General features: G+C 49.1%; 6 protein-coding genes across 6 annotated transcripts; 2 read left to right on the top strand and 4 right to left on the bottom strand.

The window, feature by feature from the left end:
* Positions 1-329: 329 nt before the first annotated feature.
* Positions 330-836, bottom strand: SCP_1900730 (hypothetical protein; the record flags this gene model as incomplete). The annotated part of the gene is made up of 3 exons (XM_027765336.1): positions 330-388; positions 438-651; positions 705-836. 3 exons carry the CDS (start codon positions 834-836, stop codon positions 330-332), a joined length of 405 nt encoding a protein of 134 aa, XP_027621137.1.
* A 15-nt stretch (positions 837-851) lies between these two features.
* On the bottom strand, positions 852-1,547 carry SCP_1900720 (hypothetical protein; the record flags this gene model as incomplete). The annotated part of the gene is made up of 3 exons (XM_027765335.1): positions 852-974; positions 1,030-1,314; positions 1,470-1,547. 3 exons carry the CDS (start codon positions 1,545-1,547, stop codon positions 852-854), a joined length of 486 nt encoding a protein of 161 aa, XP_027621136.1.
* Positions 1,548-11,482: 9,935 nt separating this feature from the next.
* SCP_1900710 (tRNA (uracil(54)-C(5))-methyltransferase) lies at positions 11,483-13,762 on the bottom strand (the record flags this gene model as incomplete). Its single annotated transcript, XM_027765334.1, has 7 exons — positions 11,483-12,284; positions 12,340-12,616; positions 12,665-12,734; positions 12,796-13,013; positions 13,238-13,451; positions 13,507-13,666; positions 13,728-13,762. The coding sequence occupies 7 exons, from the start codon at positions 13,760-13,762 to the stop codon at positions 11,483-11,485; spliced, it is 1,776 nt and encodes a 591-aa protein (XP_027621135.1).
* Positions 13,763-14,081: 319 nt separating this feature from the next.
* On the top strand, positions 14,082-15,518 carry SCP_1900700 (hypothetical protein; the record flags this gene model as incomplete). The annotated part of the gene is made up of 3 exons (XM_027765333.1): positions 14,082-14,283; positions 14,340-14,808; positions 14,855-15,518. The coding sequence occupies 3 exons, from the start codon at positions 14,082-14,084 to the stop codon at positions 15,516-15,518; spliced, it is 1,335 nt and encodes a 444-aa protein (XP_027621134.1).
* A 302-nt stretch (positions 15,519-15,820) lies between these two features.
* On the top strand, positions 15,821-16,966 carry SCP_1900690 (Dehydrodolichyl diphosphate synthase complex subunit; the record flags this gene model as incomplete). Its single annotated transcript, XM_027765332.1, has 6 exons — positions 15,821-16,027; positions 16,079-16,221; positions 16,269-16,385; positions 16,503-16,604; positions 16,657-16,777; positions 16,829-16,966. 6 exons carry the CDS (start codon positions 15,821-15,823, stop codon positions 16,964-16,966), a joined length of 828 nt encoding a protein of 275 aa, XP_027621133.1.
* Positions 16,967-17,364: 398 nt separating this feature from the next.
* SCP_1900680 (Transcription factor prr1) lies at positions 17,365-20,345 on the bottom strand (the record flags this gene model as incomplete). Its single annotated transcript, XM_027765331.1, has 7 exons — positions 17,365-17,697; positions 17,751-17,939; positions 17,996-19,014; positions 19,192-19,519; positions 19,589-19,624; positions 19,710-19,878; positions 19,930-20,345. The coding sequence occupies 7 exons, from the start codon at positions 20,343-20,345 to the stop codon at positions 17,365-17,367; spliced, it is 2,490 nt and encodes an 829-aa protein (XP_027621132.1).
* Positions 20,346-22,762: the final 2,417 nt, after the last annotated feature.

The following is a 22,762-nucleotide window of genomic DNA, read 5'->3' as shown; positions in this document are numbered from 1 at the left end:
ATTGAGTCAAGCTTGGCCAGATGCTTGAGCTAAGAAATCATGCTACATCATGCAAACCTTGACCTCGACATTCATTCAAGCTCTGTGTCGAATGACCATTGTTAATTCTGCAGTTCCAAGGTCGAGAGAACCTCTCTTATTCATTAAACACTCCGGGTCCCTTGAGCATTCAGACAGACTGGTCGTGATATTGAATCAACATTGGGAGGTTTCCGTGGTGTACTTACCTTCAGTGTGAGTATGATGTCTGTAATGTCAGAATCATGGCATTTGCAGTGAGTGTATGTGTGTTCATATTCCTTGCACACGACCTCCTGGACTGTGTTGATTCATTCTTGCTTCCACCCAGCATTCTTGAAGTATGCCAGCTTATGAGATGGATATAGCACTATAAAAACATTGTAGTTAGTATGAAATTCAGAGGTTGCAGCACTCACCTATGGTGATCCGATAGACATTCAACTGGTTCATCTCATTGTAGTAGCAGTTGAGGGTCTTCTTTGTCAGACCAATCGTGATGCGGATGCAAGGGAGATATTGTTCATCGAGAGAGTGGTCTGTCAAGTGCTCATTGATGATGTTCATAGCCGGAATGATCATGGGCAACGAGGGCATCGAGCGTGAAAAGTACAATGTGGCATTATTGAAGATCTGCCAGTGCAAAGGTGATGAGCAGGTGACAGGCCAGGTGATGTGTGACTCACTCTAAGAATGTCATACAGTTGGCCTGCTATCTCCCATTCTTCGTTGCTCATTTCAAACTTCCTCAGCTCTGTCGACCTGTCCTCAGTTATCACATTGATTAGCCTTCTGTATTCTAGTGTGAACTCCAACATCTTGAACGTCAAATTCTATCTAGTCATGACATCTCGCAGGATCTTGTTTTTGGCCATCTTGAATGTGGTAATGATCTTCAACCACACAAGGAGAAGCTTCATGGATGAGCAGATGATCGCACATGTGATCTTGCGCAGCTGCAACCAGCTGTTCAGCAGGTGAGTGTTTGGAGTAGAGTCTACATTGACTTACCTTTATAAGTATGAGTTTCACAGGTCGCACACTTTCTTCAAGATCCTCAATCTCCTCAGGTGACAAGCCTTCTCGCTCATCCTTCAGTCCTTCTGCACATTCTCCTTCATCATCATCACCCTCGGGGACATCCATGTCCAGATCCTTGGCCAGGTCATGCAGTGCCTCCTTGGCATCATTGAGCACCTCATCAGCCTTGCCTTTCAGCACATCAAATTGATGCAGGAGGAACTTTGCCACAAGGTTTACAACATGGTCAAAGCAGCGTGACTGGTTCGCCTTCCCCTAAAAACCTTCAAGCAACTCTGCGAGCTCATCAATTATTGTGTCGTTCGAGGATGCATTGTTTATCATGACGCTAAGGAGCTGCTCACAAGGTAAGTAATTCAAAATTGTCACACTAAGAGGGCAACTAACTAACCTTGATAGCAATCTTGAACCTCCACCATCTTTGCGAATGCGGCTACAAGATTGACGCTATTGTGTGAATCCACGATTTTGACGACATCAAGCACCATTCAAAGTGGGACATCCTCATGGTGAAGGTGGACTGTGAATGCCACTAACAGTTTGTTGTTGGGCAACATCCATGTGTCTGTGGCAAAGTTCAACTTGCCATCAAACTCCTGCAGGTGAGTTTAGTATGTGCTCGTACGGGTTAAGACATAGGCTGACCTGTAGCAACTTGGCAACTCTCATGCAACAATGCATGAAGACCTTATGTACATTCTGAGCCACTGTCCACCTTGAGGGGATCTAATATTCTGGCCACCCGGTCTTCATTAATGTTTGAAATCCACGGTCCTCGACAATCATGAAGGGGCACAAGCTTTCGGACATTCAACACATGATCTCTGCACTGGTGCAGGAAGGTCAGCAAGTCTCATCACCATGATGTCACGTCAAGTTCAGCTCACTGAGACTCTGTGCGAGTGTGCTGTTGCATGCTGTAAGTCATTTTCCCTTTTTCTTTATGCTCGAACAATGCAGTTATAGAATCTGACCGCATGAATTTCTTCACAGCTGGCTGTGCATCATCCACAGTTTTCATCACACCTGCTGCTGTCAGGGCTTCCTCCCCCCAGCATATCTGAACCTGCTTTCGCAGATTCCTGGTTAACATTTTATCTCCATTGTCTGTCCACCTTGATATCTTGGTTTTACACCCACAGTTCACGCAATGGAAGATGTGCGCAAGTGCACCGATTTTTTGTCAACTTCAATTGTTACCTTGGGCTTATAGAATGCATATACAGGGGAGGTCCAATCTTATTGGGCCTCACCTGTTATAATGGGGTGAGTCGTGTTTATATTGACCAGTGTGTGTTACTCACAAAGCAGTTCTTCAGGTGTCTTCTTTGTCGTGTCGACCTCCACGACATCATCATCCAAACCTGCATGTCTATTTGGCACCTCCCCTTCATCTTCAACATCGTCGATGTGTGCACAGCAGTTGCACATCAGTGGAGCCATGACAGGATCTTCATGTTCAATATGCTTTTTTTTGCGAGAAGCATCATCTGATTGAGTTGCATATCACTTAACTATGATGTTGATGTGTCCATGTGTCTGGGCTCTTCTGCCCTTTTTAAGTACTTCTGTTTGTAGTATCCAGTTTATAAAATAAGGTTATGAGATGGAGCTGTACAAAAAGAATCAAGAAGATCTCAGGAAGACTCTGAGACCTATCTAAGGTCACGGGTACCTGACGAGTATGAAGGGTCAGCCCATCTATACCCATACCCTTACCCTCTGGTACTCTTACCCCTAACTCCTCCAGGTTACCCTTACCCCTGCTCTGCATTAGTTTTGATAAATGTGAACTATCTCTATTTGGAGATATTTGAGTGTTTAGGATTACTTCAAGATATGTAGTATATGTCTATGATATCTTGGTGATAGTTCTAAGCCTTTTGCTTTCAGAACTGAAATTGCTTAATTCATCTAGCCATCAATGAATGAACAGTGCCGATCGTGGTGTTATATCTTTGGATTATCATCACCTGGTATGATGCTGGCAAGATTCATTGGGCAATATTGAAATTCATTTAGTATGTACCAAGCAAGCATGGCTATAGTTAGCTGCAGACTCATATGACTATACAGGTTAATGGAAAGCTATACAGGGAAGTACCTTGCAAAGGTGCTAGCTGACTGTACGAAATATTTCAGTCTGAAAACCTTCATAAGCTTTGTATCAAAGTATTGATACATCGCACTAATAATATCTGCAAGATTCACATGCTCTGCATGAATAATACCACATGACTGCATCAGAAGCTGCACTTCTCTTACCTCACTTTTGCAGCATTCTTTATTATGTACAATGCTGCCCTCACATATGTAGTTTAGTTGTAAAGATAAGCAGCTGTTTAGTATTCACACTCAGCTCACTATTCACCTTCAAGCTTACTATCATACCCTTACATTGGTCCATTTTCAGCAAACTCTATGTGATTGCACAATATCTGGACCACATGGGCATCTTTCTAATGCTTATGGTGCATCCGCTGATGAGATTGTTCTGTCGCAAGCCAAAAAAATGGAGTATAAACGAAATCAAGTTCACATAGAGTCTGAGATGCAATAAAGGGGAGGAGTCTATTCCAGAAGTATGAGGTGGGTAGCCCGAAAGCATAGCTAGAAAAGTCTTTGTAGTCATAGTAATCGCTAAAAATACATTAGAGTAAAATCGCACTGCTCTAAGAAAAATGCAGAAATGCAAAAATGCAAGACTGCCCAGAAAAATGCACAAATGCAAGACTGCCTAAAGATGCACTAACCGGATGGGATGAAAATAGTGTATGGCATGAGTATCACCAACTCACATGGGTTGTAAGTATGGGTATCTATGGGTATGGGTGTGGGTCAGTAGTGAGTAACTTATGAAAACCCATGGGCCATCTTATGAGTTTGTTATAAATATAGGGTTTCAGAAGTGTGATAGTGACATAACTGTACAGTACCTCTATTAGATAATTCAAACCTGGTATCACACACAGCTCAGAAGACCCATCTCATCACTCCAATAGCATGGCAGATAATGGCACAAAGACTTGCCTACTGCTATTGTACTATGACTCCCACACTGCAACCCATGGAATACTCATGATGGGTCTCCACCTATACAGACCTATAGCTGACCCATACCCAACTCACATAAAACTCATACCCATGTGATGGATATGGGTTTTCCATGGGTATGAGGGTGGGTATACCTTGTCAGACCCATAAAATACTCATGCTAGACACTAAATGGGAATATGAATGAGGCTTTTGCAAGTATACCTTCCAGGATAATGAGTTCTACCTGACCTTTTCCCCTGTCATTATACTTAAACTGGTTCTGACCCTTTTTCTGCCCTTCTGATACTGTCCACATCTGCTTAACAATTACTTTGCTGAATTACTGCCCATCATGCCATATCTTGCAATCCCATTCACTCATGGTCCTACTCATTCTGAGGGATCTTCTATCACTGAATCTGTCTGAGCACTTAATAAGGATTTGCTCACCTTGGAGGCATCTTCCATTCTGAACTCATTCATGGATGCCAGCATTATCCTTCACAAATACATCCTCATGGAAGCTCTTCTTCACATTGAGGTTTTTATTGAGCCCATTGATCCGATTCTGTGGAAAGCATGAACAGTCCAGATGTATGTCCTGCTGGTGAGCCTTCTGCAAGTATATTTTTCTTTGCTGCCCAATCGTCACAAATTCCTCAGATATTCATAATTCAGGCCCAGTCTGAAGTGGCCAGCATAGGGATCATCCTACTCCTTCTGTGTGATATTCCTGTCCTCACCCAAGTGAAAATACATCTTGCGATGGCTCGCACGATAAAAGACGGTCATAGGATGATTCCTCAAATTGCTGACCATCTTTCTGCTACCATTCCTCATAGTTTGACTGCTCATATTCTGTATGATGATCCCACTGTTCACAAGGACTTTGGTTTGGGTCATCCGCCAGATGGTTTTTCTGACATTGGTGCACAGTCATCCTATTCCTATTTTTCTGGAATCGTGTTCATTAGTTTTTATTACCATCAGGAACCTTGCACCTTCAGGTTGAAACATTGCATAATGCAGCCCACGGACTGTACGATGTCATGCATGGAATCATCAATAGATGCGAGTTGGCAAATGATACTTTGAGACAGCTGCAGATCATAGTTAAGGAGTTGGAAGTAGCATTCGGGCTTGTAGTATTCTCTCCTTCGATAACCAGCTTCTAATTAGTGTCAGAGTAAGGTTTGTTGTGTAGCACCTTGTGATATCTCCAAAATGCAAGACCACTTCATGGATATGATTCTCACCTCAGCATGCTAAACATCTCTTCACCACCATTAGGCTCACTCCTAACATGTGGCTACAAGAGTGCTGGCTACACCTATGAGTGTACTGTGCATGCTGCATATAAGGGCCATTGTTGAGACTGGCAAGAGAGGACAAGGAGCTGCATTGTGCATACCACCTTGCTTATCATACACTTTGCTTGCAGATTATCATGTCCTTCTTTTTTAAGTAGTACAAATGCAAGAAGACAATCATTATAGCTGTGGGGACCAAGCACAAGAGAAATCAAGCTATTATTGATCATGATGAGCAGAGTGTTCTTGAAGATGGTGACATGCTTTCATCTGAAGAGGATAAACTCACACAAGCACTTGAAGATAAAGAAGATAAGCTTGAGGACAATAAATAGGCTGTTCATGATCAGCAAGTTATTAAGACATTGCATGATTGAGCGATCGGTAAAATAATATGCAAAGATGTAATTATTAGTGACAGAGGTTCAAAGAAGCACTCAGAATATTTCTCAAAGTCTGTAATTACATGCTATACTTTTGTAGCACACCATTAACACTATACAGGTTGCTGGTCTTGCAAAGAGGGTTCATAATTCACCAGAAACACTGAGCAAGAAGTTCAAGATAGCTATTCTGCTTGATGATCAGCTCAAAAGGAACAAAATAACTCTTAATCAGCATGTACCAATGTGCTAGAACTCAGACCTATATTGTCTTGAGACACACATCTACTTCAAGATGGCTATGCAGTTATTGATAGCATTAGCAGTAAACAATCTCAAGTCCTGAGTTAAATTGACTACTCCAGATTAGATCATCACTGAGCACAGCTTATCACTCTCAGATGAATGAAGAAACAAAATGAATTAACCAGAAGCTGAAAATCTATCTTCGACTCTATTGCAAAAATAATTCTGAAACTTGGGCCGATTATCTGCCAGATCTTGAGTTTTGTCATAACATGAGAGAACACTCAGCATAAAAGATGAGCTCATTCTGCATCATGATGAGATATAAACCATGTGGACTCTCTTTCATATTTCTAATTATGAACATTCTATCAGTTGAATCCAGGCTTGACATGTTGCAGAAGACAAGGCTAGAAGCATTAGCCATGCATGAGTTAGCCCAATAACAAATGGCGGACCGAGTCAGACAAAAATCACAAAAGTTTACACTAGGACAGAAGGTTTGGCTAGATTTGAGGAATCTGAAGGTCAACTATGCCTTGTGCAAGATAGCACCTAAGTGTGAAGGGCCATTCAAAATTGTTGAAGTCATCAAATTAGCCAACTATCATCTCAAACTCCCAAAGACCTGGTGAGTTCATTCTGTATTCCACACTGCCCTTCTATCCTCTTATTGTAAACTCACCACCTGATATTATTAATAATAAAGAAGAGTATGAAGTTGAAGTCATTCTGAATCACAAGATGTACTGAGGTTGTCTGAGGTACTTAGTCAAGTGGAAAGGATATTCATTAGCAGAGAACTCATGAGAATCTATCCACAACCTACAAAATGCCAAGCAAATCCTCAGTGCATATAAAAGAACCAGAGGAATCCAGTAGAGGAAAAGGAAACTGAAATGACTACCACAATGGCCTTTCTCATCACCTTTCTAATCATTCTCCACTGCACTATCCTCACTTTTCTTTGGATTATTCACCAAATTCTTATCAGATGATTCATCAAGCACACGCTTTTCACACAAGACAACCCACACACTAACAGCTGAGGTGATCAGAATAATACTTGAAACTGATCAGACAGTTCCTATCTCTGTGGAAATACTCTTTATTGCCCAATGAATTTTCATTTATTTGATTGTCACTCACATTCACGACATTCTATTTCATATCACAGATAGCTGTGATCCCCTTAATAACTGAAAGATATAAAAGGAGGAGAAGAAAATGTATCATCAATGCCTACTTTTGCTATTAATGCTCTTGTCAACAACATACTTGCTGAAGTCACTTCCACAATTATGAATACTTCTGTGTACACTTGTCAATAGAGTACCTCCCCAAACACAGACACCCTTTATTCATGCTTCATCACCCTCACCTTCAATTAAACTCAGTCATGCATCGAATGAACAAGAATTTGCCACACATCTGATTTCAGCCATCTGCATTCCCGTTGACTTTACAGACATTCTTGTTGCCCTACAGAATCACCTGCAAAATCAACAAGTGGTGGTTTCTATGCAGCGAGCATTAGAAATGGTCGAGTGGATGCATATGACCAAGAGCTCATCTCAGCAGAAGAAAGGACAAGCAGAGCTCAAATCAGAGTTGACCAAGTCTGGTCTTTGATGCACAGTATAGTCACCCATACAGTGCAGGAGATCTGGAGGGAGCATAGAGATGAAGATATCGGACACATCTTTGGATATGCCAGTAATGCAATATCTGCATCCACTCCTCACTCATCGTCAAAACTAATTCCTGTTCGACCTTGTCCTCCTCATTCACATGTACCTACTAGTTGATCCTCACTATTACAACCCTCCTTCTCACTTGCATTGACATCTTCATATCACAGTTATCTCTACTGTGATAGATGTACGCATGAACAAGGATCACGAACTGACCAGCAAACATACTACAGATGTGGAGGTGATCATTATGTTCGAGACTGCCCTCGATGATGATGAAGACTACAATATTTCTTGTGGAACAAGAAATGCTAGATGGAAGCTAATGTTACAATGCTCCTCAGTTATGGCACATCTTTTCTTTTTCTTTTTTTCATTCTCTTTACTTTACCAGGCCACATGATCTATCACGTGACTCATTGGAGCACAACCTCCAATTCTCTATCCAGATAGCTAAAACTCCTAGTCTAGGGTTACACTGGATCCAACTCCAGACCTTTTTCTTATCATGCATGCAAGATGTGCATGTATACCTTATCTTTACCTCATTCTGATACATGACTTGTTATCTCTATTAGTACTGATTATCTCTCACGATATTACTCAGCTTTCTCATGCTTATTACTTTCTCACCTTTGCCTCGCACAGATACATTTCACCTTAGTTAGCCAATGGATGACCTAGTATTACTGCAGATACCTTTTGTATAAGTAGTCGACCTTGTCGAGCTAGATTCCCATCTCGACCTGGTTATCATTAAATCAGCTTTTCACTTACCTTTGACTAAGATCAATTGTTAGTAGCAGACAGCTACTGTGAGTCATAAGGATGAACTCTGATCAACCTTTAGTGCGAGAACATTGCCCAAAGTGTCTCTTGAACAGACTTGTATTTTAGACTAAGATCTTGTCTCATGACAACTCAACTTGATGCTCATATTTCACTGTCACATAACATAATCAAGCATTGAAAAGAGACTTACAAGCCAAAATCAATAACTGTTATTGCCCCTGCACCCACCATGATAGCCTCATTTCAAGTACATTCACTACATGCTAACCTAATACTTCATTCTTACCCTTTATTTAGCATGATAGTGAACAGCTGACACCAGCTGCCATTAAGCTCATCTGACCTCTCAATAGTATCTATACATACCTCGAGGACCCCATTGTCCCACTTTCTATCCTGCAGCTTATTAGTGACATCATAGAGTACTGGTACGAAGCAGAGAATCATACACCTAATCTCACTACTATGGATGCCAACTTCTGTTCAGCCCCAGGTGAGTCACACACATTCACTACTTAAACTAGGGCAGTAATTCCAACACTATGATTTGATCTTGTAAAGCCTTTTCAACTGACATGGAGCATTCATTCTCTAATGGTCATCACGAGGTTAATTTTATGCAGCACAACGTGTCTTTGCAAACATTCAAAACATTAATAATGGTAAGCTCTTGGGATAATGCTCCACTAATGCCTAAATTCTCAGGCTAAATGTCAGAGATTGGGAAGAATTTTGACTGGTGGATTGGATGCTGTTAAGTTGTTGAGGTTGGTTGAGGTGAAGATTTCAGAGGGTGCTCTGCTTCAGGAGTGAGTCATTTTATCGGCTTGCTTCACTCAAAGAAGTGTGTTGGAATTTCTGAGTATTGAGTAAGCTTGCAAACTGAAGAGAATTAGAGTTTATTGATTAAGTACTTATGCTGTGCTTTCATGTTTGTATTTCTTACATGATTGCCCCATCCTCACTCATCTCTTGAGGTCAAATGTGCTTATTCCTGATTAAAACATCTACTGTGCTACTGGTGATTTCAATACTAAGAAGTTCTAATGTGTCCGATGTGTCTGATGCATTTAATGTGACAGAACTGCAAGTCGCTGGGTCCAGGTACATGACTCCAAACAATTGAGTTGATGATTGAACTTGCACTCAACATGCAATTGAGCAACACAGTTACTTCAGGTTTTGAGCAGCTCTGATGTGCTTCAATGAAATGTTATATAATGTGGACTTATTCACTGTGATTCATTCTTACTTGATCTTGCAATACAGAATTTTCACTGGGCATCAGCAATGGCAGTCATGTTCCACTGCAGCTATCCACATGTAGTTCGTGGTGCCCATGATATTTCGGACTGTCATTCCAAAAACTTAGCATAATTCTTGTTTCTCTTTCTGCCACCTGCTATTCAAGTGGTAACATCTCTTGGTCTTGGGCTAACATTACCTATAAGCATGGGTTGTCACTGCTGGAGTATGCTCTTGAATGGTCAGATTTTCCTTCCTCCCAGAAATTCAGACGCATGAATGTAAAATTAAATCTATGAGGCGATACAGTGTTCTTGTACGGAAAAATCTCTGTCTTTCACATTGGACTTTGACCATAACTCAACTGTCAACTCATGTGGATTCACGAACATGTCCGTCAATCTGACAACTAAGTGTACGGTATCAGGCTTGTTCCGAATGGCTGGATTTAAAAAAGAGAAAACATGAAATGTAGACTCTGCCGATCTGCCATTATTCGACACATGCCATCAACCTCACCATCATTGGTACATTAGGTCCACTCTGAGATTACAATTTGTGACAAAGATATACCAGATGATGTAGCCTCGGTCTGGTGGTATGATAGGCAAAGTATCATTCATTCATCTGACATCAATTCTCGTGTAAGACCTTCCACACTTCTTGGTTCTCCTGGCCGCCTTTTAGCACTTCGAGTTGAAAGACTGGGGAGTCATCGAGGACCCTGCAAGTTCTCAGTTACCAGCCAAACCTGTATCAGAAAGTACGGGAATTCCTTACCATGCTGGCGACAAAGAATCCTTCTTGGCTCCGTGACATAGGTTATTCAACCAGCCAGATCAGAAAATCCTTGCAATCATAGAACAACCCACACATGACCGAAGTAATCTTCGTGTTCTTCGTGGGTTGTTGGTATGCAAGCTTGAGCCCACCATGTTACTGCAGGACGAACAACTTATCCACGCATGGAGGGACTGTGTTCTTGTACGTCCAGAATTTCACCTTTTTTCGCACATGGGACTAATGTACCCATAGGCCACTTCCGTCTGTGGTCGAATGGAATCGAACACCGGAACGTTAGCCCCTCGAGTTTGATGTGTGATCCATCTACAAAGCATGGAGTGCTGAATGACTTCGGTCTCGCCGTCGCCGGACTGCTGAGGACCACACGACCTCGCAAGGGGACGATGCCGGCACTCTCCCGTTCATGGCAATAGATCTGCTGCCCAAAGAGGCCTACGAGGGGAAAGTCACACATCTCTATCGCCACGATCTAGAATCTTTCATCTGGGTTCTCCTTTACGTGCTCCTACGCCGCAGTGGAAATGTAGAACACGAACGCATACTGGGTGAATGGGAGACCGACGATTATTAGCGCTGCAACGTCAAGATGGACCGGTTCCCAGAGATTTATGGCCAGTGGGAGACAAATCCCACCGATAAGGTTGCATGGGAACTGGCATCGTGGCTCCTGGTGTGGTATTATGTGAAGTGGCTGGACATGAGGCAAGCGCTTCTGCGAACCCCTCATCCGAGGACAGGCTTGGAGGTGGATCCGGAGCAAAAGGTGGCACTTGGCTTGTGGTTTGGCCCATCAGCTCACGCAGCGTCGAGTTATTTCGAGGAGGTAGTACAAATAATGCCGGGTGTCGGTCGGTAGGGCTTGCAGGCTCAACTGCAATTGTGACAAGGAAGCTAGAGCAAATTGTTTCATTGGTCAAATCCGTCGCAATACAGCGACCGACTCTACATGGGCAGTCTGCGGGAATAAGTCAAACCCTCTCAGGGTTTCCAACACGTACTTCGGCGCACCCATCTCCTCAGACTTGCGAAGTATCATTCCCACATCTCGCGCCTGCGTGTGCACGTTGCAGCTGACATACACAACAGTGGCACAACCGAAGCGGAGCAGCTGTTCAACGAACTTCTCGTCGGTGCCCTTGCGCGGGGGATCAATGATGAGAACGCTCCGGTCACGGGGGAACTCCTGCACGGTCGCGAAGATGTCCGCGGCATCGCCTGCACGAAACGTGCACTTGTGGGAGAGACTGTTGATCTCGGCATTCTTCGTCGCACAGCGGATGGAATCAGCGGAGAGCTCGATCCCGGAAACCGTTTCGAAGTGAGGAGCGAGGGTGATGGCAAACAGCCCGCTGCCGCAGTAGGCGTCGACGAGGTGCGTTGGTCGGTTGTCTGGTATCGATGGTGGTTTGTCCACAGGAAAGATGGCGTCACGAACATAGCTCGTTAAGGGGAGCAGCACGGAGTTGTTGTTCTGGAAGAACGAACCTGCAACATACTCGAAGAGTTTGTCGCCGACTCGTTCCCGCACCGTCGCCTTGTGGTCTGTGACGCAGATATGTTTTTCCGTGGAAGGATCATTTGAAGCAGTGGCTGGTGGCGTGCAGTCCATGGATACGGGAACAGAAGATGCACCAGGAGAGTCTGCATGATGCGTGGGGATCTCCAGCGAGTCTCGCAGGAGTAGTGATACGCCCTTTTTGTATGTGTAGGCATTTCTGTTCACAAGCACCTGGTCATCATGAAGTATTATGCGCGGGTCACAGTACGCACTTCGAAATAGCTTCACGAAGCGGAATTAGTGCTTCATTCAACGTGGGTGTTGCGATTGGACACTCCTCGATATCCATGACATGTCGGGTCCCTATCCGATTGAAGCCTATGTTGAGCCAGTCTGGTTTATCCGCTGTGCCGGTCGGAGCAGATGGCGGGTTGTTCTGCAATTTCTTTGGAGGCGCATCGAAATGCGGTGTGATCTTGGTACGGTATCCATATTGTAATGGGGATGGCATAGTAGACAGTATTGGCGGGATAGCAGATGGCGGTAGCTCTAAATTAACATTCGTAAGATTCTTCAACTGTTCCCAGTGGAGCTTACCGGAAAAGTTCTGGTATGCCTTTACGACGACTGTTCGCTTGAGATCGAGCTGCGTGTCGTACGACAGCATCTACACAGGAAGAACAATGTTAAGCGGGGGGAGCAAGAGGTTGGAGCAAGGTGAAACATACCTGATACTGACATCCCGAACACTTCCCGAAGTACTTGCAGTGCACTCTGCTCATGTCCCTCAACTCCGGATTTGGAGTGACAACCTCCAGGAGGTCGGCATATGAATGCAAGCGAGCATGCCTGTACACTCGCACGCGAATCGTCTCACCCGGTAGAGCGAACGGAGTGACGACTACCCACGGTCGGCGGGAAGAAGGGGCGACAGACAAAGATTCGCCTGAGTCATTTCGTTCGTGAGGATAGTGTTTGGTAACGCATACAAGTCAAAGAGTAGACACGTTTGAAGCCCGATCAATTTTCATCATAAATACATGGGGCGCACCATACGAGCTGCACATTTTACTGCCGACGAAAAAACGTGCGCTCTGTGCATAACTGAGCAGATATAGGCGTGCGCAACGCGAACGATGAGACTGTACATTAATATACGGAAGTACACACCGGAAGACGACAGTCCCGACACGGCCAATTCAAGCTCCTCCTTCTGCTCGAAAGGTGCATCCCAATCCGTGGCATCTTCCACGGCCTTATTTATCGCTTCTTGTCCTAGGATAGCCGCAACATCTCTGACGACAACATCATCTGGAGAATAAGGCTCTGGAAGTGCATGTTTCCTGGCTTTGCGCTTCTTCGCGCCTTGTTTCCCGTGCTTTGACTGAACAAATGTCATCAGATTCTTGTTCAAGGAAACTTGGAATTTAAAAACTCACTGCTAATTTCTTGCCTTTACCACCGTCCGAGGCTATGTCAAGGCGAGGTTTCTTCTCCGGGCGCGTATCCTCAGGCTGGTCCGCGGAATCAGATTCGAGGCGAATGCGGGAACTGGAATCAGCCATTCTCTTTGTCAATGGCGGCTTGTGAATGAAAGCTCTGAAAGAAATTCTTCGTAATGGTTGAAAGGACTTGGATCGCAGGACAGAGAAAAACATACGGGAGACCGGTTTCTACTTCAGGAAAATGTGACATCGTTCAAACTGTTACGTAAACACAAGAGCTGTTCCACTGGCAGATTCATGCGAAGACTACTCGTTTCACTGAATGAACAAACAACTTTATAAAGCAGCTGGAACTATATTCTTGGGCTGTTTCTTGCTATGAACGCTGGGCATGTGCTAGTCCCAATTTGCACGCTCAACGTTGGCTGAACGAGGCGCTCACGAGGCTCCCCTGACGATGGGCCCCCCAAGGCAGACCCCTGTACCCCTACTCTGAAAAGCAAGCTGCCGCATGGCGGTCGCTCTTTTCTCTCGCCGCTTCGAGGCAGGCTTTCTTCGACATTCATACCATGTCTACCTGCTTTTCGACGCCCACTGCGACGCAGTTTGGGTCTACAGTGGTGAATAGCGTATCCACCTCCTTCAGCAATAGTGGCACCTCTGTTTCCCCCTCGGTGACTACCATTGTAACGGACTCGTGTGTCGTTTCTGCAAGTGGAAATGTAACCGTAACCGGCTGCGTTACCAGCTCGATTGTGAGCACAATCAGAGGCGAGCTTTCGTCATTACGTCGTTAGCAGGTTCAAGGTTCTCATTGTGGTACACAGGAGGTGGAGACAGTACTGTGCAGGTTCCAATCGTGCTCACGATACCCGTAACACAGAGCAGCCCCACTGCGACGCTATACGGAACAACATGCAATAAATCCGGCACTAGCTCTTCTGTGTCCTCGTTCGCACCGGCACCTTCTATGGCACCTTCGTCACCTCCCACTCCCACTCCTACGTCGGTATCCTCCAATCAGCAGTCCTCATCCTCATCTTCGAGTAGTTCTTCGATCAACTCGGTGATCACGACGGCCGTTCCGACCACCATCGTCTATCAGTCGTCTTCGACGCTTCCTGGAGGTTCAGTGGTTGTGAGCCAGATGACGGAGACGTCCACTGTCATCACTACTTTGGCGAGCTCTCCGACTCCGACGAGCGGCAGTTCGTCGAACACTGGAGCGATCGTGGGTGGCATCGCAGGAGGCGCCGTTGCCCTCGCCATTCTCCTCCTATTGGCATTTTTCTGCGTGTATGTGCATTCTTTCCCCAATTAGGTCATACTCACACTGTCACAGACGTCGCCAGAGACGCAATACGGACCCTTTCGCAGCTGAGGACGAGGTAATTTCCCCACAAGTCGTGCACGCGCGGAGGAATCGTGAAAAGACGCTCGACATTGATGGCGAAGCACACCCATACACCTACGGCGGCCTCGCAAATGTATCGCCCCTAGGTAATGCCGAAGAGACCACACCGTACGGCGGCGGCGGGCTGAATAAAGGCATCGGCAACTATTTCGCTGTGCCGACTTCGTCTCCGCGCGGCACCACGTCGTCCTTACCGAGCATGCGCAGGCGCAACGCGACCCCTCCTCTGCACCTTGTGCAGCAGTCCGCAGGTGCGCCGTCCGCAGTGTCCCAGCAAGACGACGGCAGTGCGAGTTCCCGCACGGGCGGCGCTTCCCAGGAGAAGACTCGCAAGATAGTTTCGCCGGTGCCGCGCGTGGCCCCGCTTATAATTGCGCGGCCATCGAATTCCAGCTCTGCAGCGGGGCCGTCTGGTGGGCGCACTCCAGTCTCCGAGATGGTGCACACGCCCATCGTGCATCAAGACGCCGGCAGGGTCGTACCTGTGCAGGCCAGCCGGCCGGCGACTCCAATTCACCCAACCAAGGAACGTCTCGGCACTGGTGTCGCTGAAGAGGTGCCTGAGGTGCCCCCTCCTGCTTACACGGAGTGATGCGCCTGATTTTCTCTCTTCCCGGGTTTTGTGTGATGATACCGTGCCAGGCTTAGGACAAGTACATCTATTTATGTCCCGCCTGATTTTCTCCCTTCCCGGGTTTTGTGTGATGATACCGTGCTAGCCTAGGACAGATACATCTATTCACGTCCCGACCTGAACTTTTGGATGTATCTATTATACCTTGCGGTCATTCTGTCAATGCATCGTTGTCGGGCTTCGTTCCTTCCGCTTATCCTTTTCGAGCAACGTGTGCTACAAGATCTCAGATTCAGTTTTGCGCACAGCATTCTCACGGTATGTTACTACGCCTTATTTCGAGCTGCTGCAGGTGGCTCGCCGCGAAGGCGTACAGCGCTGCAGAAGATGTTGTCCTCGCCATCCTCGCCGCAGGCCCCATCCCACAACATGTTGCCTTCGTTATGGACGGCAACCGACGGTACGCGCGGAAGCACGGAAAATACGTCCGCGAAGGACACTCGGAAGGTTTCCAAGCGCTGCGGAGGGTGCGTTTTGGTTGTGGTTGTTGACATGCTAGGCTGATAGTGTCTGTTCAGGTGCTCAAAGTGTGTTTACGGCTGAACATCCGCTGCGTGTCGGCGTATGCGTTTGCGATCGAGAACTTCAAGCGCTCGCCGGAGGAGGTGGACGCGCTGATGGACCTTGCGGAAAACAAACTGCTGGAGCTCTGCCAGCATGGGTGCGTCGGTTCGCCTGTCTCGGTTCGCTATGCTGACTGCGTGCCAGGCAATTACTGGACGAGTACGGTGTCCGACTCAACGTGCTCGGCAGGAAGGAGATGCTCCCGGAGCGAGTGCAGGTAGCGGTTAAACAGGCGGAGGAAGCGACTCGTCATAATACCAGGTACGTGTAAATTACCAAGACCTTGCAGACCTCATCCGCAACGCGTTCTACCAGCCGTCGTTTTCGATAGGTCTATCATATGGGCTTCATCACATGCTAACCTCTCGCTCACCCTAGAGCCATTCTCAACCTATGCATGCCCTACGGGGCGCGCGACGACATCGCGACTGCCGTGCACTCCGCCATCCAGGACGCGCTCAAGCAGGATCCCGTCCCCAGGTACGCAAACCACTTCTCAAGCGCCCTCGTGCACTTATAACTCCCTCCGAAGCGAGATCACCGAAGACGACATCGAGTCGCGGCTTATGACCTCCGCGGTCGGCAGCCCGCCCCTGGACATTCTCGTGCGCACCAGCGGCGTGCGGCGGCTGAGCGATTTTTTCCTCTGGCAGGTGCGCTTCCGGTGCAGTTTATAGCTCTCACCGACGCTGATTCGCGATCAGTGCTGCGAAGGCACGCAGCTGCAGTTCAGCGAGGTGTACTGGCCCGACTTTGGCTTGCGCGACTTCGTGCCGATCATACTCGACTACCAGTGGAAAGTCTGGTTCGCGCCGTCTCCGTCTTCGCCGTCTGCGAGCTAGTCGTAGGTTATCCTCCCGGCAGCATTCCCGCCTATATTCTAGATGTGCGTATAATGCACTTTCTTTGCTAGTCACCTGCGCAGTGCCATCTGACCTTACGGTGGACACGGAGAACATTCGATGGACGCGCAGCGAGGTGTATCATGCGTCATGTATTCATTCTCGGTACCCGTGTCTGTGTACATCGTACAATTATAGTACAAGCTTGGGAAGGGCGTTGCGAGGGTGAGCATATCATGTAATCGCGAAAAAAGTCTACAAAAAGCGAAGGAATTAACTTAGCGGAAAGAAAGATGTAGCACCATCAAAGCGAGGACGAACAAAATGAACGGACGAGACACAGAAACGCCGCGAAACAGTTGCTGGCCAACACCGACACCGAGTTTGAGATCACACGCTTACTCGACGACCTCAAAGCGGCTCCGCTTGCCGTCCCGGCCGTCAGGCGCGTCGTCCAGTGGTCGCTTATCGCCGCCGGCGCCCTCGAGCGGGCCGATGCCCATGAATGACTCGCCGTTGACGAGGTTCTGCAGGATCAGGCTGTACTGCTCGTCCGTGAGACCCATGCCTGCCAGAGGGTTGATCTTCCCGTCGTCCTCGCCCGACGGGATGGCGAACGGGCTCGCAACACTCAGCGCCTGGTCGAAGTTGCTGTCCGAGAGCGGCGGGATCCCGACCGACCGCGGTACTTTGGACATCGTCTGGATCACCTTGAGGTGCATCAGGTGTTTCTGCGTAGCGAATTTAATGAACGGCAGGTGGAACGAGGGGAAGGAGAGCACACCTCGAGCATGTCGAACAAGCCGTCTTTTGTGAACGGCTTGGGGAGGATGTCGTTCATCCCTGAGGAGTAGTACTTGATGACCTCATTCGGCTTCGAGTTGCTCGTCATCGAGATGATCGGCGTCATGTGGTCGAACTGGCGGATCAGCGACGTCGCGGACACACCGTCCAACTTGGGCATGACTATGTCCTGTGAGCAAAAGTCAGAAAAGGGGAGAGAGGCAAAGGGGGGATAGGGGAACACACCATGAGCACGAGATCATATTTCTCGAGGTTCATCTTGTTCACAGCGCCGACACCGTCAACCGCAACATCGATCGTGCACCCGAACACTTGCAAGAACTTACTGGACAGTCGACGACTCACGGCGTCATCATCCACGAGGAGCACACGAGGCGGGACGGCCCACCCAGGGACATACGCCGAGCGACGTACTCGCAGCGTCTGCGCACTGGCCGGTCTTGATGTCGACGCAACAGCGTTGCTGGGGCCCGCTGTGCTGCCGCTGGGGAAGCCCGCTGCGGGCGCGGACGGAGGTATGAACGGCTGCTGGTCGCTCTCGCCCTCCTGCTCGGGATCGCCTCCCATACCTTGGGGGGTGGGCATAACGACGCCATTGAGCGCGTTTCCGTCGAACGACCAGTTCCCGTTGTCGTCGTCGAGCGCGGACCGGGGCATGAGGTGCCCGACGGTAAAGATCTGCAGGCCCTCGTGGCTGAGGTTCCCCTGCGAGAGCCCGTAGTCCCCGCCGGGCATGAGGAAGCTGTCCGCGTCGAAGTCCTGCTGCTCGCCTCCTGGTGTGGGCTGCATCTGTAAGGAGGAGGACGAGGAGGAGGCCTGTGGTTGGGAGAGGGACTGCGACATGGACTGGGCCGTGATCTGGCCTTGCGAGGAGGCAGGCCGGGCCCGCTGCAGTTCCTCCATGCGCGCGAGTACATCTTGACGGCTCATGGGGCGGATGGGAGTGCCATCTGAGGATGCACCGCCTGGGACGAGGCCCGCGGCGGCGGCTATAATTCTCGACGCGCTGGAAGAAGGCCGGCCTGGACCGCGCGGGGCCGCGCCCCCCGAAGTGGTCGCGAAGGACATCCCTGCGACTTCTGCGCGACGCGAGATCTCGTTCATTTGTGCGAGCGAGGCCCTGGCGATGTCTCCATCCGGATAAGCGCCCATCATGCGTTGAGCCTCTTGCGCGGGGAGGAACGGATTTCCATCTGTGAATCCAGGCTGACCCGGATTTGACAGCTCTTCTGCTTTAACTTTGCCTAGAACGCGCGCAGCGAAACAGAACGAAATGAACGCATGGATGGATTAGATGGGGGAATGCATTAATGCATGGCAATGGCAAGAAAAACATGGAGAACAGAGGAGGCGCCGAAAACAAAAGACAGAATCCACATTAGCCATTTGTATTTGCTACGACGAGGAGGGAAGGCCCCCACCATTCTCCAATTGCAAGAAATACTGTATTAAGTTCTGCATAAGACCGTCCTGTTGTGCCATGTTTCTCTGGAAGTTGACCATCTCTCCGAGAACGTTCTGGTAGTTCTCCTCGAGGTTACGGATGTGTACCGCCATCTCGTCCTGGTCGTTTGCCATGCGCTCTATTTGCGCTTGCAACGCCTCGACGGTGGCTGAACTCGCAGTAGGACTCGGTGACGCGCCATTTCGGCCGCCGGTCGACTTGCGCGCTGCGGGCACCTTGCGCTTGATGTTCTCGAGCGCATCGCGGCGATCGGCGCGGAAGTCAGGATGTCGGAATGTCCAACTCTGTCACGATTCAAGCAAACTCGCCGTCAGCAGCTGCACTGAGGCAGCAGACTTATGCGCGCGACGCACGTGTTCTCCGAACTGATTATCATCCGTGTTTTTGACCTATCGAAGCCATCAGCGGGCGCGAAACGAGGAATGAGCATGCGCATAAGCCGCCGGCGCACGCACGGGGCGAGCAGGGACGCACCTTGTGAAAGTCATACTTGTTCAACTGCCGCACGAAGCTGGCGAAGTTGGAATGCTTAAACATGCGGGGCAGGATCGACTTTGTGAACTCGTTCATGTCCTTGACCACGAAGCAGTCGCCCTGTGGACCCCAGGATACGACATCGTGGAAGGAGGTGTCTTCGAGCATTCTGGTGCGGGGTCGTCAGCGCAGGCGGAGTGCGCAGAATGCGATCACTCACTTGTAAAGCTTCTTGACAAAGTCACTGGTCGAGGGCATGCCGTCCTCGCCCTCGTGCTTGACGTGATTCTGCTCCGGGGGCGGGGGCGCGACTGTCTGGGGCTCTCGGTCCATGCGGTGTGAAGATCGGGGATCAGGCTGTCTGAGGGAGGGGGAGAGCTCGTCGCGAGAGGAAGGTGTTCGGTGTGTGTTCCAGGGGATCTGGGAGGACGAGGGGGACGGGAAGGATGGGAGTTGGGGCGCGGAGGAGGAGAGAGAGGGATGGGGGTATGTCGGGGGAGGGTACCTCGCATTCGAGGAGATGGGCGGAAGGGTGTTTGTTCTTGAGAAAGATGCGAGCCCGAGCTGCGACGGCGGGGGCAGCTGCTGGGACGGGAAAAGCTGGCGCTGAGCAGAATATTGACCAGGCTGCTCCATGGCGATCTAGGAGAGGGAGGCTAGACGGTCACACCAGTCGCTCCCTCTAATATGTATCCAAATTCCCCGCCGTCTCCCGCCGACCGTTTTCGGCCTTTCCCCGCCGGACTCCCGGGCCCTCCTGCCGCTTTCGCTCCTTCCTCCCCGCTTTTTTTTCTCCCTTTCGTCTCCACCGCTCCTCCTCGCGCTCCGCCTTCTACTCTTCCTCGATCCCTCTTCTATCCCTCTGCAATTTCTCTCCATTTTGCAGCCTCTTTCAGACACGTACCGCACTCCGGTCTAGACCGCGCAACCGCTGCTCCAGGCATCGCGAGAGCGTTGAATTCCCGATTGGGTCGCGGTCTAGACCCTCAAAATTACCTCGAGAAACGTTCTCGCCCACTCAGGCACTCGTGGGTCGCAGTTGAATCCAACACCTCTCGACGGAAATTCACTCCAACGGCGCGCGCCTCACCCCAATGAGACCGGCACCTGAGGCCTGATCTGCGAACGAAGTCCTCGTCTCCATTCCTCCTCACCGTCTTCATCAACTCTGCGCACCTCGAATAGGAGCAATACCAGTTCCCCCGATCTCACCATACCTGTCTCGAGGCGTCGAGGCGGTCTAGACTAGTCGGTGCCGGAACACCTCGGCTTTTCAATTTGTAGTTCGACACACTTGCACCTCCGCAAAATGCGCGGCGGCCTGGTCTAGACTCGACGCTGTGGCGATGCGGACCCGCGGAGAGCGTAGCGGACGAAATGCATTCCTCCCATTGGTCCCTATGCCCGCGTATCAGGTGAGTACGATTTCCGACGCTGCAAGGAGTGCATTCACCATGATTGAATATTGAAGCTCGCGGTCGAACCGTACCATTCAGATTCAAGCCTTTCACCTCGGAGGGATGCTGAACACAACTGATGATTTGCTCATGGAAGCATTTCGGCGCGCGTTCTAGCTCCACATCGACTTCAGCGCCCGAAATCAAGCAAGCAGCCTGGATCACCTTCTCCGCAAGCCAATCCCGATGCGTTCATTTTCCCCACACCAAGAAGTGATAGAGATAGACTCACCAAAGACCCTACAGTACCAAGGCACAACGTCACTGCAATCTGCGTCGGGATCGCCTCGATCTGACGGTCTACGGAACCGCCCGATTGCCCAGGACTTCTACCCTCGATGGTGATTTGCGGAGGTAACTATTCAGAGTCTCGCGCAATCCAGCCCCCGCGCTTCGTGGCTCTGGACCGTCCGATAGCGTATGCGATTGGCTTGTCCTTGTGTGCTGTATCGACATCCGGAGCAGGTGCGTCGTACCACCCCGTCATACCTCTGTCTATGTCTACCACCATCTGACGTATCATGCAGCACACCTTCATCAGCATCAACTTCGAGGACGGCCCCTGACTACTCACGATGTCAGAGCGAACTACAAGCAATGACCTGTTATCAGGCCGCTAGCCGGCGGCAGCTCGCAGCGCGGTGGTACGCCTCGCGACAATCTGGCTCGTAATCAAGCATACCCGGAGTGTCCACCGAGGGCCAGCAGCACCTTGGATGGCGATTGGCTACATAACTGGGGTCGAACGGAATGGACGGATCGTGCCAGTGAGCAGATCTCTCCGTCTTCTTTCCAGTTGCCGAGACGTCATTCATTGCAGAATGACCGATTGCTCTGTGACGTTTGTTCTTCAATTTGCTCATGTTGGTCAGGTGAGCGCAGGGTGTTGGATGTTTTGAGGTATCGAAGCGCTTTCGCCCGCTTCACTCTGTGTCGTATTCGACTCCGTTCGGTAGCGGGAGAGTGCCTTCCCCTCTTCCAGCGAGCAGAGCGCGATGCTGTACTTGAAGTCAACGAAGTCCCCAGAATATCGCTCATGGCCTTTCGTATTTCAGTACATATCCCCTCAACAATTGCACAACCGGAGGACGTACCGGTCTCCCGCTTGAACGTTCTTCCCTTAACGTCCTAGTCTATCTCAACCAGCTCCGGAACTTGCACGCGTCTGTCATCGAGCGGCAGCAAGCCTCATGGCCATCCCAGCAGCCCGGATGAACGTTCATGCCGCGAACCGCTATGCATCGTGCACCCATTGGGCCCTTCCGGAATTCGGATCCCTGTTCGCCAGCAGTGTCGGTCATATGCCGCTCCACACCCAATACCAACACACTACCGTACCTGGGCCCACGCTGTATGCTTGCTAACCTTTCTCCCGCGTAAGGTCCACAGTGACGCGTAGACAAATGCCAAGTGCGGTGACTCCACTCGTCGATTAGGACTCCGATGTAGCCTCTCTATGACCGCCAGTCACACTGTGGCATCTCCGAACCATGTCTGGACTGCTTGGCCCGATATGCGGGCAACGAGGTGAGGGATCGTGCTAGTGTCAGCTGGGCTTGGGCAGCGCAATGACGTCGATATGCCGTACGAGTAGGT

This window comes from Sparassis crispa (genome assembly GCF_003851025.1).
Source record: "Sparassis crispa DNA, contig_000018F, whole genome shotgun sequence".
NCBI lineage: Eukaryota > Fungi > Basidiomycota > Agaricomycetes > Polyporales > Sparassidaceae > Sparassis > Sparassis crispa.
The sequence above is the reverse complement of the archived record's forward strand: the minus strand, read 5'-3'. Positions and strand labels throughout refer to the sequence as shown.